This window comes from Epinephelus lanceolatus, unplaced genomic scaffold (genome assembly GCF_041903045.1).
Source record: "Epinephelus lanceolatus isolate andai-2023 unplaced genomic scaffold, ASM4190304v1 scaffold28, whole genome shotgun sequence".
Classification (NCBI taxonomy): Eukaryota; Metazoa; Chordata; class Actinopteri; order Perciformes; family Serranidae; genus Epinephelus; species Epinephelus lanceolatus.
This window is the reverse complement of record NW_027556810.1, coordinates 87950-106143: the sequence shown is the minus strand read 5'-3', so window position 1 is coordinate 106143 and position 18194 is coordinate 87950. Positions and strand designations below refer to the sequence as shown.

The following is an 18194-nucleotide window of genomic DNA, read 5'->3' as shown; positions in this document are numbered from 1 at the left end:
TTTGTATCTGTAGTTTATAAAGTACTGACAGTACTGTTTATACCTGTAGATTATAAAGTACTGACAGTAGTGTTTGTTTCTGTAGTTTATAAAGTACTGACAGTAGTGTTTATACCTGTAGTTTATAAAGTACTGACAGTAGTGTTTATATCTGTAGATTACAAAGTACTGACAGTAGTGTTTATACCTGTAGTTTATAAAGTACTGACAGTAGTGTTTATCTGTAGTTTATAAAGTACTGACAGTAGTATTTATATCTGTAGATTATAAAGTACTGACAGTAGTGTTTATATCTGTAGATTATAAAGTACTGACAGTAGTGTTTATATCTGTAGTTTATAAAGTACTGACAGTAGTGTTTATATCTGTAGATTATAAAGTACTGACAGTACTGTTTGTATCTGTAGTTTATAAAGTACTGACAGTACTGTTTATACCTGTAGATTATAAAGTACTGACAGTAGTGTTTGTTTCTGTAGTTTATAAAGTACTGACAGTGGTGTTTATACCTGTAGTTTATAAAGTACTGACAGTAGTGTTTATATCTGTAGATTATAAAGTACTGACAGTAGTGTTTGTCTGTAGTTTATAAAGTACTGACAGTAGTGTTTATATCTGTAGATTATAAAGTACTGACAGTAGTGTTTATCTGTAGTTTATAAAGTACTGACAGTAGTGTTTATATCTGTAGATTATAAAGTACTGACAGTAGTGTTTATACCTGTAGTTTATAAAGTACTGACAGTAGTGTTTATCTGTAGTTTATAAAGTACTGACAGTAGTATTTATATCTGTAGATTATAAAGTACTGACAGTAGTGTTTGTATCTGTAGTTTATAAAGTACTGACAGTAGTGTTTATACCTGTAGATTATAAAGTACCGACAGTAGTGTTTGTATCTGTAGTTTATAAAGTATTGACAGTAGTGTTTATATCTGTTGTTTATAAAGTACTGACAGTCGTGTTTATATCTGTAGTTTATAAAGTACTGACAGTAGTGTTTATATCTGTAGATTATAAAGTACTGACAGTACTGTTTGTATCTGTAGATTATAAAGTACTGAGAGTAGTGTTTGTTTCTGTAGTTTATAAAGTACTGACAGTAGTGTTCATACTTGTAGTTTATAAAGTACTGACAGTAGTGGCATCACCTTGTCCAGGTGCTGCTGCTCTCACCTGTTCCACCTTCATAACTTTATTAACAATAAACAGAGACAACAGAGGAGACAGACTGATCAGCTGATGACCTCACAGACACTTCCTGTTTGTGTTTCAGTCCAAAAGAGGAGGAGGACCACCAAGAGACAGACTGTCACCATGACAACAGTGACGGGACCAACAATAACAACAATAATAACCGACGCAAGGTGAGACTACCTGTCCGTGTCTCTGTCTGTCCCTCTGTCTGTCTGTCCATCCATCTATCTGTCTGTCTCTCCGTCTTTCTCTCACTCTCTGTCTCTCTGTCTGTCCCTCTGTCTGTCTGTCTCTCCGTCTCTCTGTCTGTCCCTCTGTCTGTCTGTCTATCCCTCTCTCTGTCTGTCCCTCTGTCTGACTGTCTGTTTGTCTGCAGGACTTGACATCAGGTTTCGTCCATTTGTACAGGACGAGTGGATGTTTTGTCCAGTAGGGTCCGTCCCATCAGATAGCTTAAAAGTCCAAACTAGAGCTGCACCCTGAAAGTCGGAGACTCGTGTCGTCAGTCAGAGACTTGTCAGTCGGAGACAAGTCAGTCGAAGACTCGTGTCGTCAGTCGGAGGCTTGTCAGTTGGCGACTTGTCAGTCGGAGACTCGTCTCGTCAGTCGGAGACTTGTGTCTTCAATTGGAGACTCGTGTCTCCAGTTGAGTCAGATCTCTTCGGGTCAGTCATTGATTTTATTTTTAGCCGGCGTGCTGTGCTGTGAACTTCAGGGACGTTTTGGTCTCCAGACGTTGATGCAGAGTGAGTGCTCTGTCACGGTCACATAACTCTGGGGTACAGACAGACGCAACGCAGAGATCACAGGGATCACCGAGTCTTCATACGATGCAGTCTTTGACTTCCTGTTTGATTTCTGGTGTCAGGAGGAGAAAAAAGTTGCACATTCGTCGCTAGCGCCGTTAGCTTGTTTTAAATGTTACATGAATGCGGTGGTCTCACTGAACGTCCTGTTGAGTGTCGTTCAAACTTTAAAACTTCATCACAGAAAAAAATCTAAGTGTTGAATATCCGTATTGATCAGCCAGATCTGACCAGTTTGGAGAACGTGACACAGTGGTCCCGCTCTAGTTTGGAGTCCTCTGTCAGATAATGTCCCGCTCTAGTTTGGAGAACGTGGGACAGTGGTCCCACTCTAGTTTGGAGTCCTCTGTCAGATAATGTCCCGCTCTAGTTTGGAGAACGTGACACAGTGGTCCCACTCTAGTTTGGAGTCCTCTGTCAGATAATGTCCCGCTCTAGTTTGGAGAACGTGGGACAGTGGTCTCCTGTCCTCTGTCAGATAATGTCCCGCTCTAGTTCGGAGAACATGAGACAGTGCAGTGTTTCCCACAGGACAGGAATCTATTTGTGGTGGTGTGGTGGGGGGGGCATATGGAGGGTGTAGTGTAAAAGTTCGTGTTCAACAAATCAAGTAGCAAGGTTAAGATACATAAGTTGATTAAGAGACAAAAAGATCATATAATCATGTTTCATGTACAAGGCATTATAAGACTCCTTGATCTGCATCTGAATATGATAAAACATTGTTGTATATGTCAAAGTATTCATAGCACCAGACTATGTAATCATGTTGTATGCACCTACTGAAAGAACACACTATGTCTTGTTTAATGATGAAACACATACTCAAATGTTGTAATATACACACACATTCACATATTGTATTCTAAAGGTTCACTTTGTATAAGAATGAGAGCACTGAGGACGGTATAAAAGTCCTCAAAATTCACATGTTTTTTAAAAATAGAGTGAAAGCGAAACCAGACCTAAGGGTAGAAGATTTGGGAAATTCCAGGCTGCATTACACCATTAAAAACGGGCCCAATCAGAATTGGACACAAAGGAAAGTTTTCCACCAATAGAATTGGACTTGAGTGGGAAGGATTAGCAAAAAGAGGTGGAGACTCATTTGAATCTCCACCAGCATATAAGCCAGGGCTCTGAGAGCAGGTTTTCAGTCACACTCCGGAGTCTGACTCGCTAAGTTGTATGTGTTAGAGCCTGTTGACACATTAAACTTGATTGCATCGGACTTTGCCTGTTTCCAGTGTTTCTTTAAGTATTTACCAGCTGAACCTAAGATATCAAAATCGACATCTGAGGACAACTGACAAGAGACAAGAGGTTCAAGGTCGGGAGCCTACAGGCCCACTTCCAGGCGCCGACTTTAGACACTTCAAGGGGTATTGAAAATATTTTTCAGTACTCATCTCTGTGAAGAAGTGAACATCCAACGTCAGAGTTAATTACTAACGAGCAGAACCTTAAGGCCGGGCTCCACCGGCTGCAAACGTGAGTGTCAAGTCAGCGTAGCGTCACGGCATATTCATTTGGGCTCCACTGACTGCGTATGGAAGCGACACGTAGAGAAGCCAGCAGGGTTGTTTACCGTTTGCCGAGCCGAGAGGCTGCATGTAGTCTGCATGAAATGTTAAAGCATTTTCCATCTAAGTTATTACATATATTTGAGTTATCTACAGGTTTACTGTACTGTTTGTCATCTACTCGCTTTCAAATGTCCGCCATGGACATTTACACAATGTCACGGATAAACATGGGTGAATGCATGAAAAAAAATCATCACATATCACCTCTGATAATGGTTTATTCATTTAAAAACACATTGTGCTCGTTTAGCACACTATTTCGTGTAGTTTTTATCAGCTGGAGGGTCGCGTAGGGGAGCGTAGCGCGACAAAAATAGAAGAGCCACATAAAATAGAGAGTTGTCGTGTGACAGGCGGTGGTTGCCGTGCCACTCTCGTTGCCGGTGCAGCCGCTGTAATTGATTAACGGGGGCAAGCTACTATGGGATTCGTGCTGCAGTTAACACTACTAACAGCGTGAGTTAATGTCTCGGCACATGTTTAGCTTCCAACTATGTTAATACAGACACAGGCTAATATAACATGATGAGTTAGAGTTGTTCGGACCACTTTTGGACTTGTTTGCCCACATATTTGTACCGAGAGGTCTTACCTTCGTCTTTGGATCCGTTCTGCTACTACGTCTGCTTCTACTTCTTCTTCTGGTGGACCAGGTGCGTTAAGTACGTCTTTACGATGCATACCGCCACCTATTGCACCGGAATTGTAATGACAAGCTACATTCACAGACAGTGAGTCCCATTATAATGTGTTTATGAGCGAGGTCGAACAGGTTGTGCCAAAAGCAGAAAAATCTATATGTGGCGGAGATAATTTATACGTGGTGCACCGCCACAGATAAATGAATGTATGGGAAACACTGCAGTGGTCTCCTGTCCTCTGTCAGATAATGTCCCGCTCTAGTTTGGAGAAAGTGAGACAGTGGTCTCCTGTCCTCTGTCAGATAATGTCCCGCTCTAGTTTGGAGAAAGTGAGACAGTGGTCTCCTGTCCTGTCAGATAATGTCCCGCTCTAGTTTGGAGAATGTGAGACATTTCTTATTTCTGTCTCCACTGCCTCCATCTTTGTTCTGATGAGCTTCCTGTCTGATGGCGCTGACTCAGACCTCTGCTGACCTCAGCAGGAAACAAACCTCTGATAAACAGCTGATTTTATTATTCAGGACCAAAAGTTGGATTAAAAGGTGTTTATGTAAAATTAATAATGTTTAATGGAAGATAAATCCATGGTGTCTGAATAGAGACTGTATCACCATGTTTAATATCACTGCTGTGATGATGTTTCCCCACCTCTAACAGACAGAGAGATGGAGACTATGACGGAGCTGTAGAAGACAGGGTGGAGACGGTGATGGAGCTGTAGAGGACAGGGTGGAGACTGACGGAGCTGTAGAGGACAGGGTGGAGACGGTGACGGAGCTGTAGAGAACAGTGTGGAGACAGTGACGGAGTTGTAGAGGACAGGGTGGAGATGGTGACGGAGCTGTAGAGGACAGGGTGGAGATGGTGACGGAGCTGTAGAGGACAGGGTGGAGACGGTGACGGAGTTGTAGAGGACAGGGTGGAGATGGTGATGGAGCTGTAGAGGACAGGGTGGAGATGGTGACGGAGCTGTAGAGAACAGTGTGGCGACGGTGACGGAGTTGTAGAGAACAGTGTGGAGACTGACGGAGCTGTAGAGGACAGTTTGGAGACTGACGGAGCTGTAGAGGACAGGGTGGAGACTGACGGAGCTGTAGAGGACAGGGTGGAGACGGTGACGGAGCTGTAGAGAACAGTGTGGAGATGGTGACGGAATTGTAGAGAACAGGGTGGAGATGGTGACGGAGCTGTAGAGGACAGGGTGGAGACGGTGACGGAGCTGTGGAGAACAGTGTGGAGACGGTGACGGAGTTGTAGAGGACAGGGTGGAGATGGTGACGGAGCTGTAGAGGACAGGGTGGAGACGGTGACGGAGCTGTAGAGAACAGTGTGGAGACGGTGACGGAGTTGTAGAGGACAGGGTGGAGATGGTGACGGAGCTGTAGAGGACAGGGTGGAGACAGTGACGGAGTTGTAGAGGACAGGGTGGAGATGGTGACGGAGCTGTAGAGGACAGGGTGGAGATGGTGACGGAGCTGTAGAGGACAGGGTGGAGATGGTGACGGAGCTGTAGAGAACTGGGTGGAGACTGACGGAGCTGTAGAGAACAGTGTGGAGATGGTGACGGAGCTGTAGAGGACAGGGTGGAGATGGTGACGGAGCTGTAGAGGACAGGGTGGAGATGGTGATGGAGCTGTAGAGGACAGGGTGGAGATGGTGATGGAGCTGTAGAGGACAGGGTGGAGCTCTGCCCTGAGACACAGATGGGAGACAGTCTCTGTTTTTACACTATCAGGGTCGTCAGACATGTTTGTGTTTAAACCTGTGAAAAATGACGTTTCATTATGACAGCAGAAACTGTGGGTCAGTGACATCACACATTAATGAATTCATTCATTCATTCATTCTTCATTCATTCAGTTAACTACTGACGGACTGTGATCAACTGACTCCATCTCCTTTGTCTGTACTTGTACCTGTCTGTACCTGCCTGTACCTGTCTGTGTGTACCTGTCTGTCTCTGTCTGTGTGTACTTGTCTGTCTGTACCTGTGTGTATCTGTCTGTGTGTACCTGTCTGTCTGTACCTGTGTGTATCTGTCTGTGTGTACCTGTCTGTACCTGTCTTTACCTGTCTGTATCTGTCTGTCTGTACCTGTCTGTGTGTACCTGTCTGTACCTGTCTGTGTGTACCTGTCTGTACCTGTCTATCTGTACCTATCTGTACCTTTCTGTCCTTGTCTGTACCTGTCTTTACCTGTCTGTATCTGTCTGTCTGTACCTGTCTGTACCTGTCTGCGCCTGTCTGTGTGCAGGCGGTGTGTCCAGGTGTAGGTGAACACCCCCTCCAATATAACTACACCTTCTGGTACAGCAGAAGAACTCCGAGTCGTCCTGCAAGTTCTCAGAGCTACGAACAAAACATCCGACAGATCGGCTCAGTGGCATCGGTACACACACACACACAGGTGTCTTTAGGTGCAGGTGACATCATATCTTCAGTGTCTGATCATCATCACCTTCATCAGCTGTGTGTGTGTGTGTGTGTGTGTGTGTGTGCGCGCGTGCGTGCGTGCATGTGTGTGTGTGCGTGTGCGCGTGTTCAGGTGGAGCAGTTCTGGAGGTTCTACAGTCACCTGGTGAGACCAGGTGATCTGAGTGGACACAGTGACTTCCACCTGTTCAAGGAAGGAATCAAACCCATGTGGGAGGTAACACCGCCCTGTACTTTAGTTACACTGCAACAGCACCCTGTACTGTACTGTGGTTACACTGTAACACCACCCTGTACTGTACTGTGGTTACACTGTAACACCACCCTGTACTGTACTGTGGTTACACTGTAACACCATCCTGTACTGTACTGTAGTTACACTATAACACCACCCTGTACTGTACTGTAGTTACACTGTAACACCACCCTGTACTTTAGTTACACTGCAACAGCACCCTGTACTGTACTGTGGTTACACTGTAACACCACCCTGTACTGTACTGTGGTTACACTGTAACACCATCCTGTACTGTACTGTGGTTACACTGTAACACCATCCTGTACTGTACTGTGGCTACACTGTAACACCACCCTGTACTGTAGTAACACTGTAACACCACCCTGTACTGTAGTTACACTGTAGCACCACCCTGTACTGCACTGTAGTGTTATTGTAACACCACTCTGTACTGTAGTTTTACTGTGGTTACACTATAACACCACTCTGTACTGTACTGTGGTTACACTGTAACACCACCTTGTACTGTGGTTACACTGTAACATCACCCTGTACTGTAGTTACACTGTAGCACCACCCTGTACTGCACTGTAGTGTTATTGTAACACCACTCTGTACTGTAGTTTTACTGTGGTTACACTATAACACCACTCTGTACTGTACTGTGGTTACACTGTAACACCACCTTGTACTGTGGTTACACTGTAACATCACCCTGTACTGTAGTTACACTGTAACACCACCCTGTACTATAGTAACACTGTAACACCACCCTGTACTGTACTATAGTTACACTGTAGCACCACCCTGTACTGCACTGTAGTGTTATTGTAACACCACCCTGTACTGTAGTTTTACTGTAGTTGCACTGTAACATCACCCTGTACTGTACTGTAGTTACACTGTAACACCACCCTGTACTGTACTGTAGCAACACCCTGTACTGTACTGTAGTTACACTGTAGCACCACCCTGTACTGCACTGTAGTGTTATTGTAACACCACCCTGTACTGTAGTTTTACTGTAGTGATACTGTAACACCACCCTGTACTGCACTGTAGTGTTATTGTAACACCATTCTGCACTGTAGTTTTACTGTAGTTACACTGCAACACCACCCTGTACTGTAGTTTCACTGTAGTGATACTGTGACACCACCCTGTACTGCACTGTAGTGTTATTGTAACACCACCCTGTACTGTAGATTTGCTGTTGATATACAGTAGTTATATTTTTTTTTTTTTTTTAAAGATTTTTTTGGGCATTTTTAAGCCTGTAATTGATAGGACAGATAAGCGTGAAGGGGGGACAGAGAGAGGGAGTGACATGCAGCAAAGGGCCACAGGCTGGAGTCGAACCCTGGCCGCTGCAGCAACAACCTTGTACATGGGGTGCCTGCTCTCCCACTAATCCACTGACACCCCAGTAGTTATAGTTTTGATATACTGTACTTATACTTTTGATATACCGTTGATATACTGTAGTTATAGTGTAGTTATACTATTGATACTGATACTGTTGATGCTGTTGATTTGTTTATGCTCTGAAGTCGTATTGACATCGTAATCACTTGTCCTGTCCTTGCCCCCCCAGGATGACTCTAACCGCAGTGGGGGGAAGTGGATCATTCGTCTTCGTAAAGGTTTGGCCAGTCGGTTCTGGGAGAACATCATACTGGCCATGTTGGGAGAACAGTTCATGGTGGGAGAGGAGATCTGTGGAGCTGTGGTCTCTATACGCTTTCAGGTGCTTCTGTTACTTCTGTACTATTACTGCAGTAGAACCACTGCAGAACTACTGCTGTAATACTGATGTGGTACTGCATAACTACTGCTGTAATAATGCAGAGAGACCACAGAACTACTGCAGTACGACCGCACTGACAGTCTGCTGCATTTGATTTATGAGTTACTGGGTGTTTCTCAAAGTCAAGGAAGGATCCTCAAACGGCCGAATTTGGAGGATGCTACGTCATATACCCACGGAAGGACTGTTCCAATGTCAAGGATCCTTCTGAGTTTCACGAAGGACTGAGTCCTTCTCTCAGAGAAATTCCAAGGATGCATCTGTGGATCCTCTGCAGGTTTAAAATCCCCACAATGCTTTGCACACGATTTGCTGGAAGTGAGGGTGGGGCCTCTTCAATGAAACCTGTGCCAGTGGAGCTCAGCAGGATTTAGATTAATATGTCATTTATTTGGATTCATGTCTCCACCAGTTTTTATCAGATAGAAACCTTATCATTTACACTTTCCAATGTGCCCGCTGTCACATAATTACATTTATTAAATAACGTGATCTAGATAAAACATAAAAGTTTTAAATGAATCATTCACAGTAGAGATGGAGCACTAAGTGTGTGGTGACACAGAAAATATGGATCACTGTGAAATGACAGAGTGATTCTGTGTGTGAGTCTGTGTTCATACTGTTAATGATCATTTAGAACCTTCTTAGCTGTTGTGTTTATTTCATTACTCCACTTACTCTTAAATACGATCCAGAAATATATTCTCCCTAAAGGTCACGTGACTCTGACAATACTGATAGATTTGTTCAAACTGTCCAATAACATTAGAGAGTGATAATATAAGGTCTGTCCAGGACCTGGTTCAGGAATACAAACTGACATACTCTGAGAACCTGTCTGTCCCTTCCTGTCTGTCTCCACTTGTCTGTCCCTTTCTGTCCATCTCTACCTGTCTGTCCCTTCCTGTCTTTCTCTACCTGCCTAACTCTACCTGTCTGTCTCTACCTGTCTCCATATCAGGAAGACATCTTGTCCATCTGGAACAAAACGTCCAATGACCAAATGACAACGTCCAGAATCAGAGACACTTTAAGACGAGTCCTGAACCTTCCAGCCAACACCATCATGGAGTACAAGACCCACAACGACAGTCTCAGGTACTACAACTGCTACGACTACTGTTACTAATACTGCTACTACTACTGCTACTACTGCTACGACTACTGTTACTAATACTGCTACTACTACTACTACTGCTACTGCTGCTACGACTACTGTTACTAATACTGCTACTACTACTGCTACTACTGTTACTGCTACTACTGCTACGACTACTGTTACTAATACTGCTACTACTACTGCTACTACTGCTACGACTACTGTTACTAATATTGCTACTACTACTACTACTACTACTACTGCTACTACTGCTACGACTACTGTTACTAATACTGCTACTACTACTATTACTACTACTACTGCTACTACTGCTACGACTACTGATACTAATACCGCTACTACTACTACTACTGCTACTACTGCTACGACTACTGTTACTACTACTGCTACTACTACTGCTACTGCTACTACTACTGCTACTGCTACGACTACTAATACTAATACTGCTACTGCTACTACTGCTACGACTACTGTTACTAATACTGCTACTACTACTACTACTGCTACGACTACTAATACTGCTACTGCTACTACTACTGCTACTGCTATGACTACTAATACTAATACTGCTACTGCTACTACTGCTACGACTACTGTTACTAATACTGCTACTACTACTACTACTGCTACGACTACTGTTACTAATATCGCTACTGCTACTACTGCTACAACTACTGTTACTCATACTGCTACTACTACTGCTACTGCTACTACTACTACTGCTACTGTTACTACCACTGCTACTATAACTACTGCTGCTACTGCTACTGCTACTGTTACTGCTACTGCTGCTGCCACTGCTGCTACTGCTACTGCTGCTACTCCTGCTACTACTGCTAATTATTAATTCATGCTTTATCCTGCATGGACAGTAAGCAAACAGCATTTAGCGCAGCTAGTGTTACTAGTGGGCATTTTGGCTCTTACCAGTAGTACTAGTAAGGTCCAAAATGTGCTTCTAGTATAACTAGTAACCATTTTGGCTCTTAACTGGTGTAACTAGTTAACATTTTGGCTCCTACTAGTAGTACAACTGGATATTTTGGCTCTTGCTAGTGTTACTAGTAATCATTTTGGCTCTTAACTGGTGTAACTAGTTCAATTCAATTCAATTCAATTTTATTTATAAAGCCCAATATCACAAATCACAATTTGCCTCACAGGGCTTTACAGCATACGACATCCCTCTGTCCTTATGACCCTCACAGCTGATCAGGAAAAACTCCCCAAAAAAAACCCTTTAACGGGGAAAAAAAACGGTAGAAACCTCAGGAAGAGCAACTGAGGAGGGATCCCTCTTCCAGGACGGACAGACGTGCAATAGATGTCGTACAGAACAGATCAACATGATAAATTAACAGTAATCCGTATGAAACAATGGGACAGAGAGAGAGAGAGAGAGAGAGATGCAGGTAATGACAGTAGCTTACAACAACATTATTGAAAGTAATAATATTATAGTTATGGTTCTGGCTACTGTGGTACAATATGTTGAAAGTATGTATTAATATCTGACAGTATACAGTACAGGCCAAAAGTTTGGACACACCTTCTCATTCAATGCGTTTTCTTTATTTTCATGACTATTTACATTGTAGATTCTCACTGAAGGCATCAGAACTATGAATGAACACATGTGGAGTTATGCACTTAACAAAAAAAGGTGAAATAACTGAAAACATGTTTTATATTCTAGTTTCTTCAAAATAGCCACCCTTTGCTCTGATTACTGCTTTGCACACTCTTGGCATTCTCTCGATGAGCTTCAAGAGGTAGTCACCTGAAATGGTTTTCCAACAGTCTTGAAGGAGTTCCCAGAGGTGTTTAGCACTTGTTGGCCCCTTTGCCTTCACTCTGCGGTCCAGCTCACCCCAAACCATCTGGATTGGGTTCAGGTCCGGTGACTGTGGAGGCCAGGTCATCTGCCGCAGCACTCCATCACTCTCCTTCTTGGTCAAATAGCCCTTACACAGCCTGGAGGTGTGTTTGGGGTCATTGTCCTGTTGAAAAATAAATGATGGTCCAACTAAACGCAAACCGGATGGGATGGCATGTCGCTGCAGGATGCTGTGGTAGCCATGCTGGTTCAGTGTGCCTTCAATTTTGAATAAATCCCCAACAGTGTCACCAGCAAAACACCCCCACACCATCACACCTCCTCCTCCATGCTTCACAGTGGGAACCAGGCATGTGGAATCCATCCGTTCACCTTTTCTGCGTCTCACAAAGACACGGCGGTTGGAACCAAAGATCTCAAATTTGGACTCATCAGACCAAAGCACAGATTTCCACTGGTCTAATGTCCATTCCTTGTGTTTCTTGGCCCAAACAAATCTCTTCTGCTTGTTGCCTCTCCTTAACAGTGGTTTCCTAGCAGCTATTTGACCATGAAGGCCTGATTCGCGCAGTCTCCTCTTAACAGTTGTTCTAGAGATGGGTCTGCTGCTAGAACTCTGTGTGGCATTCATCTGGTCTCTGATCTGAGCTGCTGTTAACTTGCGATTTCTGAGGCTGGTGACTCGGATGAACTTATCCTCAGAAGCAGAGGTGACTCTTGGTCTTCCTTTCCTGGGTCGGTCCTCATGTGTGCCAGTTTCGTTGTAGCGCTTGATGGTTTTTGCGACTCCACTTGGGGACACATTTAAAGTTTTTGCAATTTTCCGGACTGACTGACCTTCATTTCTTAAAGTAATGATGGCCACTGGTTTTTCTTTAGTTAGCTGATTGGTTCTTGCCATAATATGAATTTTAACAGTTGTCCAATAGGGCTGTCGGCTGTGTATTAACCTGACTTCTGCACAACACAACTGATGGTCCCAACCCCATTGATAAAGCAAAAAATTCCACTAATTAACCCTGATAAGGCACACCTGTGAAGTGGAAACCATTTCAGGTGACTACCTCTTGAAGCTCATGGAGAGAATGCCAAGAGTGTGCAAAGCAGTAATCAGAGCAAAGGGTGGCTATTTTGAAGAAACTAGAATATAAAACATGTTTTCAGTTATTTCACCTTCTTTTGTTAAGTACATAACTTCACATGTGTTCATTCATAGTTTTGATGCCTTCAGTGAGAATCTACAATGTAAATAGTCATGAAAATAAAGAAAACTCATTGAATGAGAAGGTGTGTCCAAACTTTTGGCCTGTACTGTACATGTGTGACAATAATCATATGTGTATAATAACAGTAGAAGTATGACTAATGACTAATGATGGCAGCAGCAGCAGGAGGCATCTGGCAGGACCACGGCAGCAGCACAACCACACACGTCACACTGTCCAGGCACCGCTGTGATATGAGTTAATCTGAGAGACCGTGGAGCACAAAGGCTCCGGAGACGAAGCCGAGTTAGTGACATCCAGAATGGCCGAGTTAGCAAGATGCAGTAATAGGATACGAGAGAGAGAGAGAGAGGGACCAATTTTTCTGCATCTTTTCGGGTCAGGATAGGCCTAATTTTCTCAATATTACGCAGATGAAAAAATGCAGTCCGTGAGGTTTGTTTTAAATGAGAATTAAAAGACAAATCTTGATCAAATATTACTCCGAGGTTTCTTACGGTAGTGCTAGAGGCCAGAGCAATGCCATCTAGAGAAACTATATCATCAGATAAAGAGTCTCTGAGTTGTTTGGGGCCAAGAACAATAACTTCAGTTTTGTCTGAATTTAACATCAGGAAATTGGTGCTCATCCAATTTTTTATGTCTTTAAGGCAGTTATGGAGTTTAGTTAATTGATTACTTTCTTCTGGCTTCATCGATAAATACAGTTGTGTATCATCCGCATAACAATGGAAATTTATAGAGTGATTTCTAATGATGTTACCTAAAGGAAGCATATATAGAGTAAATAGGATTGGTCCGAGCACAGAACCTTGCGGAACTCCAAAACAAACTTTGGTACGTAAGGATGATTCATTATGAGCGTCAACAAACTGAAAACGATCAGATAAATAAGATTTAAACCAGCTCAGTACAGAACCTTTTAGGCCAATTAAGTGATCCAGTCTCTGCAGTAGAATTTGATGGTCAATCGTGTCAAACGCCGCACTAAGATCTAATAAAACAAGCACAGAGACAAATCCTTTGTCTGAAGCAATCAGAAGGTCATTTGTAATTTTAACTAGTGCTGTCTCAGTGCTATGATGCACTCTAAATCCTGACTGAAATTCCTCAAATAAATTATTATCATGGAGAAAATCACACAGCTGGTCTGCGACTACTTTCTGAAGGATCTTTGACATAAAGGGAAGATTAGATATTGGTCTATAGTTGGCTAACACCTCTGGATCCAGGGTGGGCTTTTTTAGTAGAGGTTTAATTACAGCTACCTTAAAAGACTGTGGTACATAGCCTGTTAACAAGGATATATTGATCATATCTAATATATGAGTGTTAACTAAAGGAAAGACCTCCTTAAGTAGCCTAGTTGGGATGGGGTCTAAGAGACACGTTGATGATTTAGATGAAGAAATCACTGCGGTCAATTCTTGAAGAGAAATTGGGGAGAAGCAATCTAAATATATATTAGGTCTTACAGCTGTGTTTGAGGTTAGATAGGTACTATCTGAGGACAGGAGGTCCTGAATTTTGCCTCTAATAGTTAGAATTTTGTCATTAAAAAAGCTCATAAAATCATTACTGCTAAGGGCTAAAGGAATACAAGGCTCAATAGAGCTTTGACTCTCAGTCAGCCTGGCTACAGTGCTGAAAAGAAACCTGGGGTTGTTCTTATTGTCTTCTATTAATGCTGAGTAATAGTTTGCTCTGGCATTGCGGAGGCCCCTCTTATAAGTTTTGAGACTGTCTGTCCAGATTAAACGAGATTCTTCCAGTTTGGTTAATCACCAGTTCCTTTCAAATTTTGTGACAGCACTATCTGATAAACATCTAGTATAGTAACTGTTGCTGAGTGGCGTGTACTCGAGTAAAAAGATAAAAAGAAATCAAAAGTAATCAGATAATGATCCGATAGCGAGGGATTCTGTCGAAAGAATTTTAGATTATCAATTTCAATTCCATACGTCAGAACTAGATCGAGGGTATGGTTAAAACAATGAGTGGGTTCATGTACACCCTGACTGAAGCCAATGGAGTCTAATAATGAGATAAACGCGGTAGCCAGGGAGTCATTATCAACGTCGACATGAATGTTAAAATCGCCTACAATAATAACTTTATCTGATTTAAGAACTAAACTGGATAAAAACTCTGAGAATTCAGATACAAATTCACAATACGGGCCAGGAGCACGGTACACTATAACAAATAAAAGTGGCTGTGAGGTTTTCCAGGTCGGATGTAAAAGACTAAGAACGAGGCTTTCAAATGAATTATAATCTAGTTTAGGTTTAGAGCTGATTAACAGACTAGAGCCGCTGCCTCGAGGAATGTGGGTATTATTATGACTGGGAGGAGTGGATTCATTTAGACTGACATATTCATCTGGACACAGCCAGGTTTCAGTGAGACTGAGTAAATCAATATGATTATCTGATATTAATTAGTTTACTAACACTGCTTTAGACGATAGAGACCTGATATTTAACAGTCTGCATTTAATTCTCCTGTTTTGTCTTTCTGTCACAGAAGAGGTTTTAATTTTTATGAGGTTGTTATGCACAACTCCTCTTTGTTTAATTTTAGATTTAAATAATTTAGGTGGTTGGGGGACAGACACCGTTTGTATAAAACTATGAAAACTATGGGTGGGTAACTGCACTAGAAGCTCAGAGAGGTGTATAGGACTGTAACTCTGAGTCCTGGTCTCAACTCTGGGTTGTCAGGGATTTAAATTACTAATAAAGTTTGTCAGGTTCCTAGAAATGAGAGCAGCTCCAACCAAAGTGGGATGAATGCCGTCTCTCCTAATAAGACCAGGTTTTCCCCAGAAAGTTTGCCAATGATTAACGAAACCCACATCGTTTGCTGGACACCACCTGGACAGCCAGCGATGAAATGATGACATGCGGCTAAACATGTCATCACTGGTAGTAGTTCAACTGGATATTTTGGCTCTGGCTAGTGTTACTAGTAATCATTTTGGCTCTTAATTGGTGTAACTAGTTAACATTTTGGCTCCTACTAGTAGTACTAGTGGATATTTTGGCTCTTGCTAGTGTATCTAGTAAGCATTTTGAACTTTCCTAGTTAACTAGTTCACCAGCTCAACTAGTACGGCTTTTGTCCAAACTAAAACTGTCACTAGTTGCTGGAAAAGCGTAACTAGTATGAGGTTTTGTTCAACTAGTACGGTAAAATGGCGAACTAGTTCAACAAAATGTCCAACTAATGGTGCCAAAGACTGAACTAGTTGAGGACACTTTCGTTTGATATTAAGGATATTTAATTAATGCTCAAAGGGCTTTCCATAGCATTGCTACTGTTACTGCTGCTGCTACTGCTGCTACCACTACTATTGCTACTACTGCTGTTACTACTACTACTATTGCTACTACTGTTAATACGACTACCTTTATCCCGTCAGAACCATGATCTTGAAGGAACCTGTAACATGTCAGAACCATGATCTGTGAGGAACCTTTATCATGTCAGAACCATGATCTGAGTAACTTAAATCATGTCAGAACCATGATCTGTGAAGAACCTTTATCCTGTCAGAACCATGATCTAAGGAACCTTTATCATATAAGAACCATGATCTGAGGAACTTTAATCATGTCAGAACCATGATCTGTGAGGAACCTTTATCATATAAGAACCATGATCTGAGGAACTTTAATCATGTCAGAACCATGATCTGAGGAACTTAAATCATGTCAGAACCATGATCTATGACGAACTTTTATCATGTCAGAACCATGATCTGTGAGGAACCTTTATCATGTCAGAACCATGATCTGAGGAACTTAAATCATGTCAGAACCATGATCTGTGAAGAACCTTTATCCTGTCAGAACCATGATCTAAGGAACCTTTATCATATAAGAACCATGATCTGAGGAACTTTAATCATGTCAGAACCATGATCTGTGAGGAACTTTAATCATGTCAGAACCATGGTCTGTGAGGAACCTTAATCATCTCAGAACCATGATCTGTCAGGAACCTTAACCATGTCACAACCATGATCTATGAGGAACCTTTATCATGTTAGAACCATGATCGGTCGGGGACCTTAATCATGTCAGAACCATGATCTGAGGAACTCTTATCATGTCAGAACCGTGATCTGTGAAGAACTTTTATCATGTCAGAACCATGATCTGTGAGGAACCTTAATCATGTCCGAACCATGATCTGTGAGGAACCTTAATCATGTCAGAACCATGATTCGTGAGGAACCTTTATCATGTCCGAACCATGATCTGAGGAACCTTAATCATGTCAGAACCATGATCTGTCAGGTACCGTTATCATGTCAGAACCATGATCTGTCAGGAACCTTTATCATGTCAGAACCATGATCTGAGGAACCTTAATCATGTCAGAACCATGATCTGTGAGGAACCTTTATCCTGTCAGAACCATGATCTAAGGAACCTTTATCATGTAAGAACCATGATCTATCAGGAACCTTAATCATGTCAGATCCATGATCTATCAGGAACCTTTGTCATGTCAGAACCATGATCTGTCAGGAACCTTTGTCATGTCAGAACCATGATCTGTGAGTAACCTTTATCCTGTCAGAACCATGATCTGTGAGGAACCTTTATCATGTGAGGACCTGTAGAACCAGAAATTGACCTTCATGTTAACAGTTTTCCTCTGTGTATGTTTCAGGGACAACTCGAGTTTCAGAAACACAAAGATCTCCCTCTGAAGACAATCATTATCTCCTGTCAGGATGCAGATCACCATGGTTACACTCTGCTCTGTCAATGGCCATGGGAGGGTTGTTTTTTTTTGTGTGTGTGTGTGTGTGTGTGTGTGTGTTTTTGATCGTGGACCAATAAACTGAACTGGACTGAAGTTGTTTGTTTTATTGTTTCAAACATCGATTGATTAGTGATCAGATCGTTTTATTTAAATCCAAACTGTTCAGTATAAACCAGTATAACCGGTATATACGTGTATAAACCAGTATATACGTGTATAAACCAGTATAACCAGTATATACCTGTTTAAACCAGTATTTATTTATTTATTTTTTTAAATTTTATGTACTTTATTAATCCCTGAGGGGAAATTCAATGTTTTTCACTCTGTTGTCAATTACACACAGATCCGAACACACACATGCACAAACAGGACCTATACATGCACTAAGTGGAGAGATGTCAGAGTGAGGGTGCCCATGACAGGCGCTCTGAGCAGTTGGGGAGTTCGGTGCCTTGCTCAAGGGCACCTCGGCAGTGCCCAGGAGGTGAACTGGCACCGCTCCATATTTTAAGTCTGGA

The 18194-nt window shown here is 42.3% G+C and overlaps 1 protein-coding gene across 1 annotated transcript in view; it reads left to right on the top strand.

Annotated features, from left to right (window-relative positions):
* LOC144462220 (eukaryotic translation initiation factor 4E type 2-like) overlaps nt 1-17766 on the top strand; it is a 30854-nt gene extending 13088 nt beyond the window's left edge. Inside the window, exons 2-7 of the mRNA XM_078166029.1 lie at nt 1277-1367; nt 6485-6619; nt 6776-6880; nt 8496-8648; nt 9673-9809; nt 17578-17766. Coding sequence (XP_078022155.1) covers nt 1277-1367; nt 6485-6619; nt 6776-6880; nt 8496-8648; nt 9673-9809; nt 17578-17617 — 661 coding nt within the window. The 3' untranslated portion in view covers nt 17618-17766. The remainder of the gene's footprint in view (nt 1-1276; nt 1368-6484; nt 6620-6775; nt 6881-8495; nt 8649-9672; nt 9810-17577) is intronic.
* Nucleotides 17767-18194: the final 428 nt, after the last annotated feature.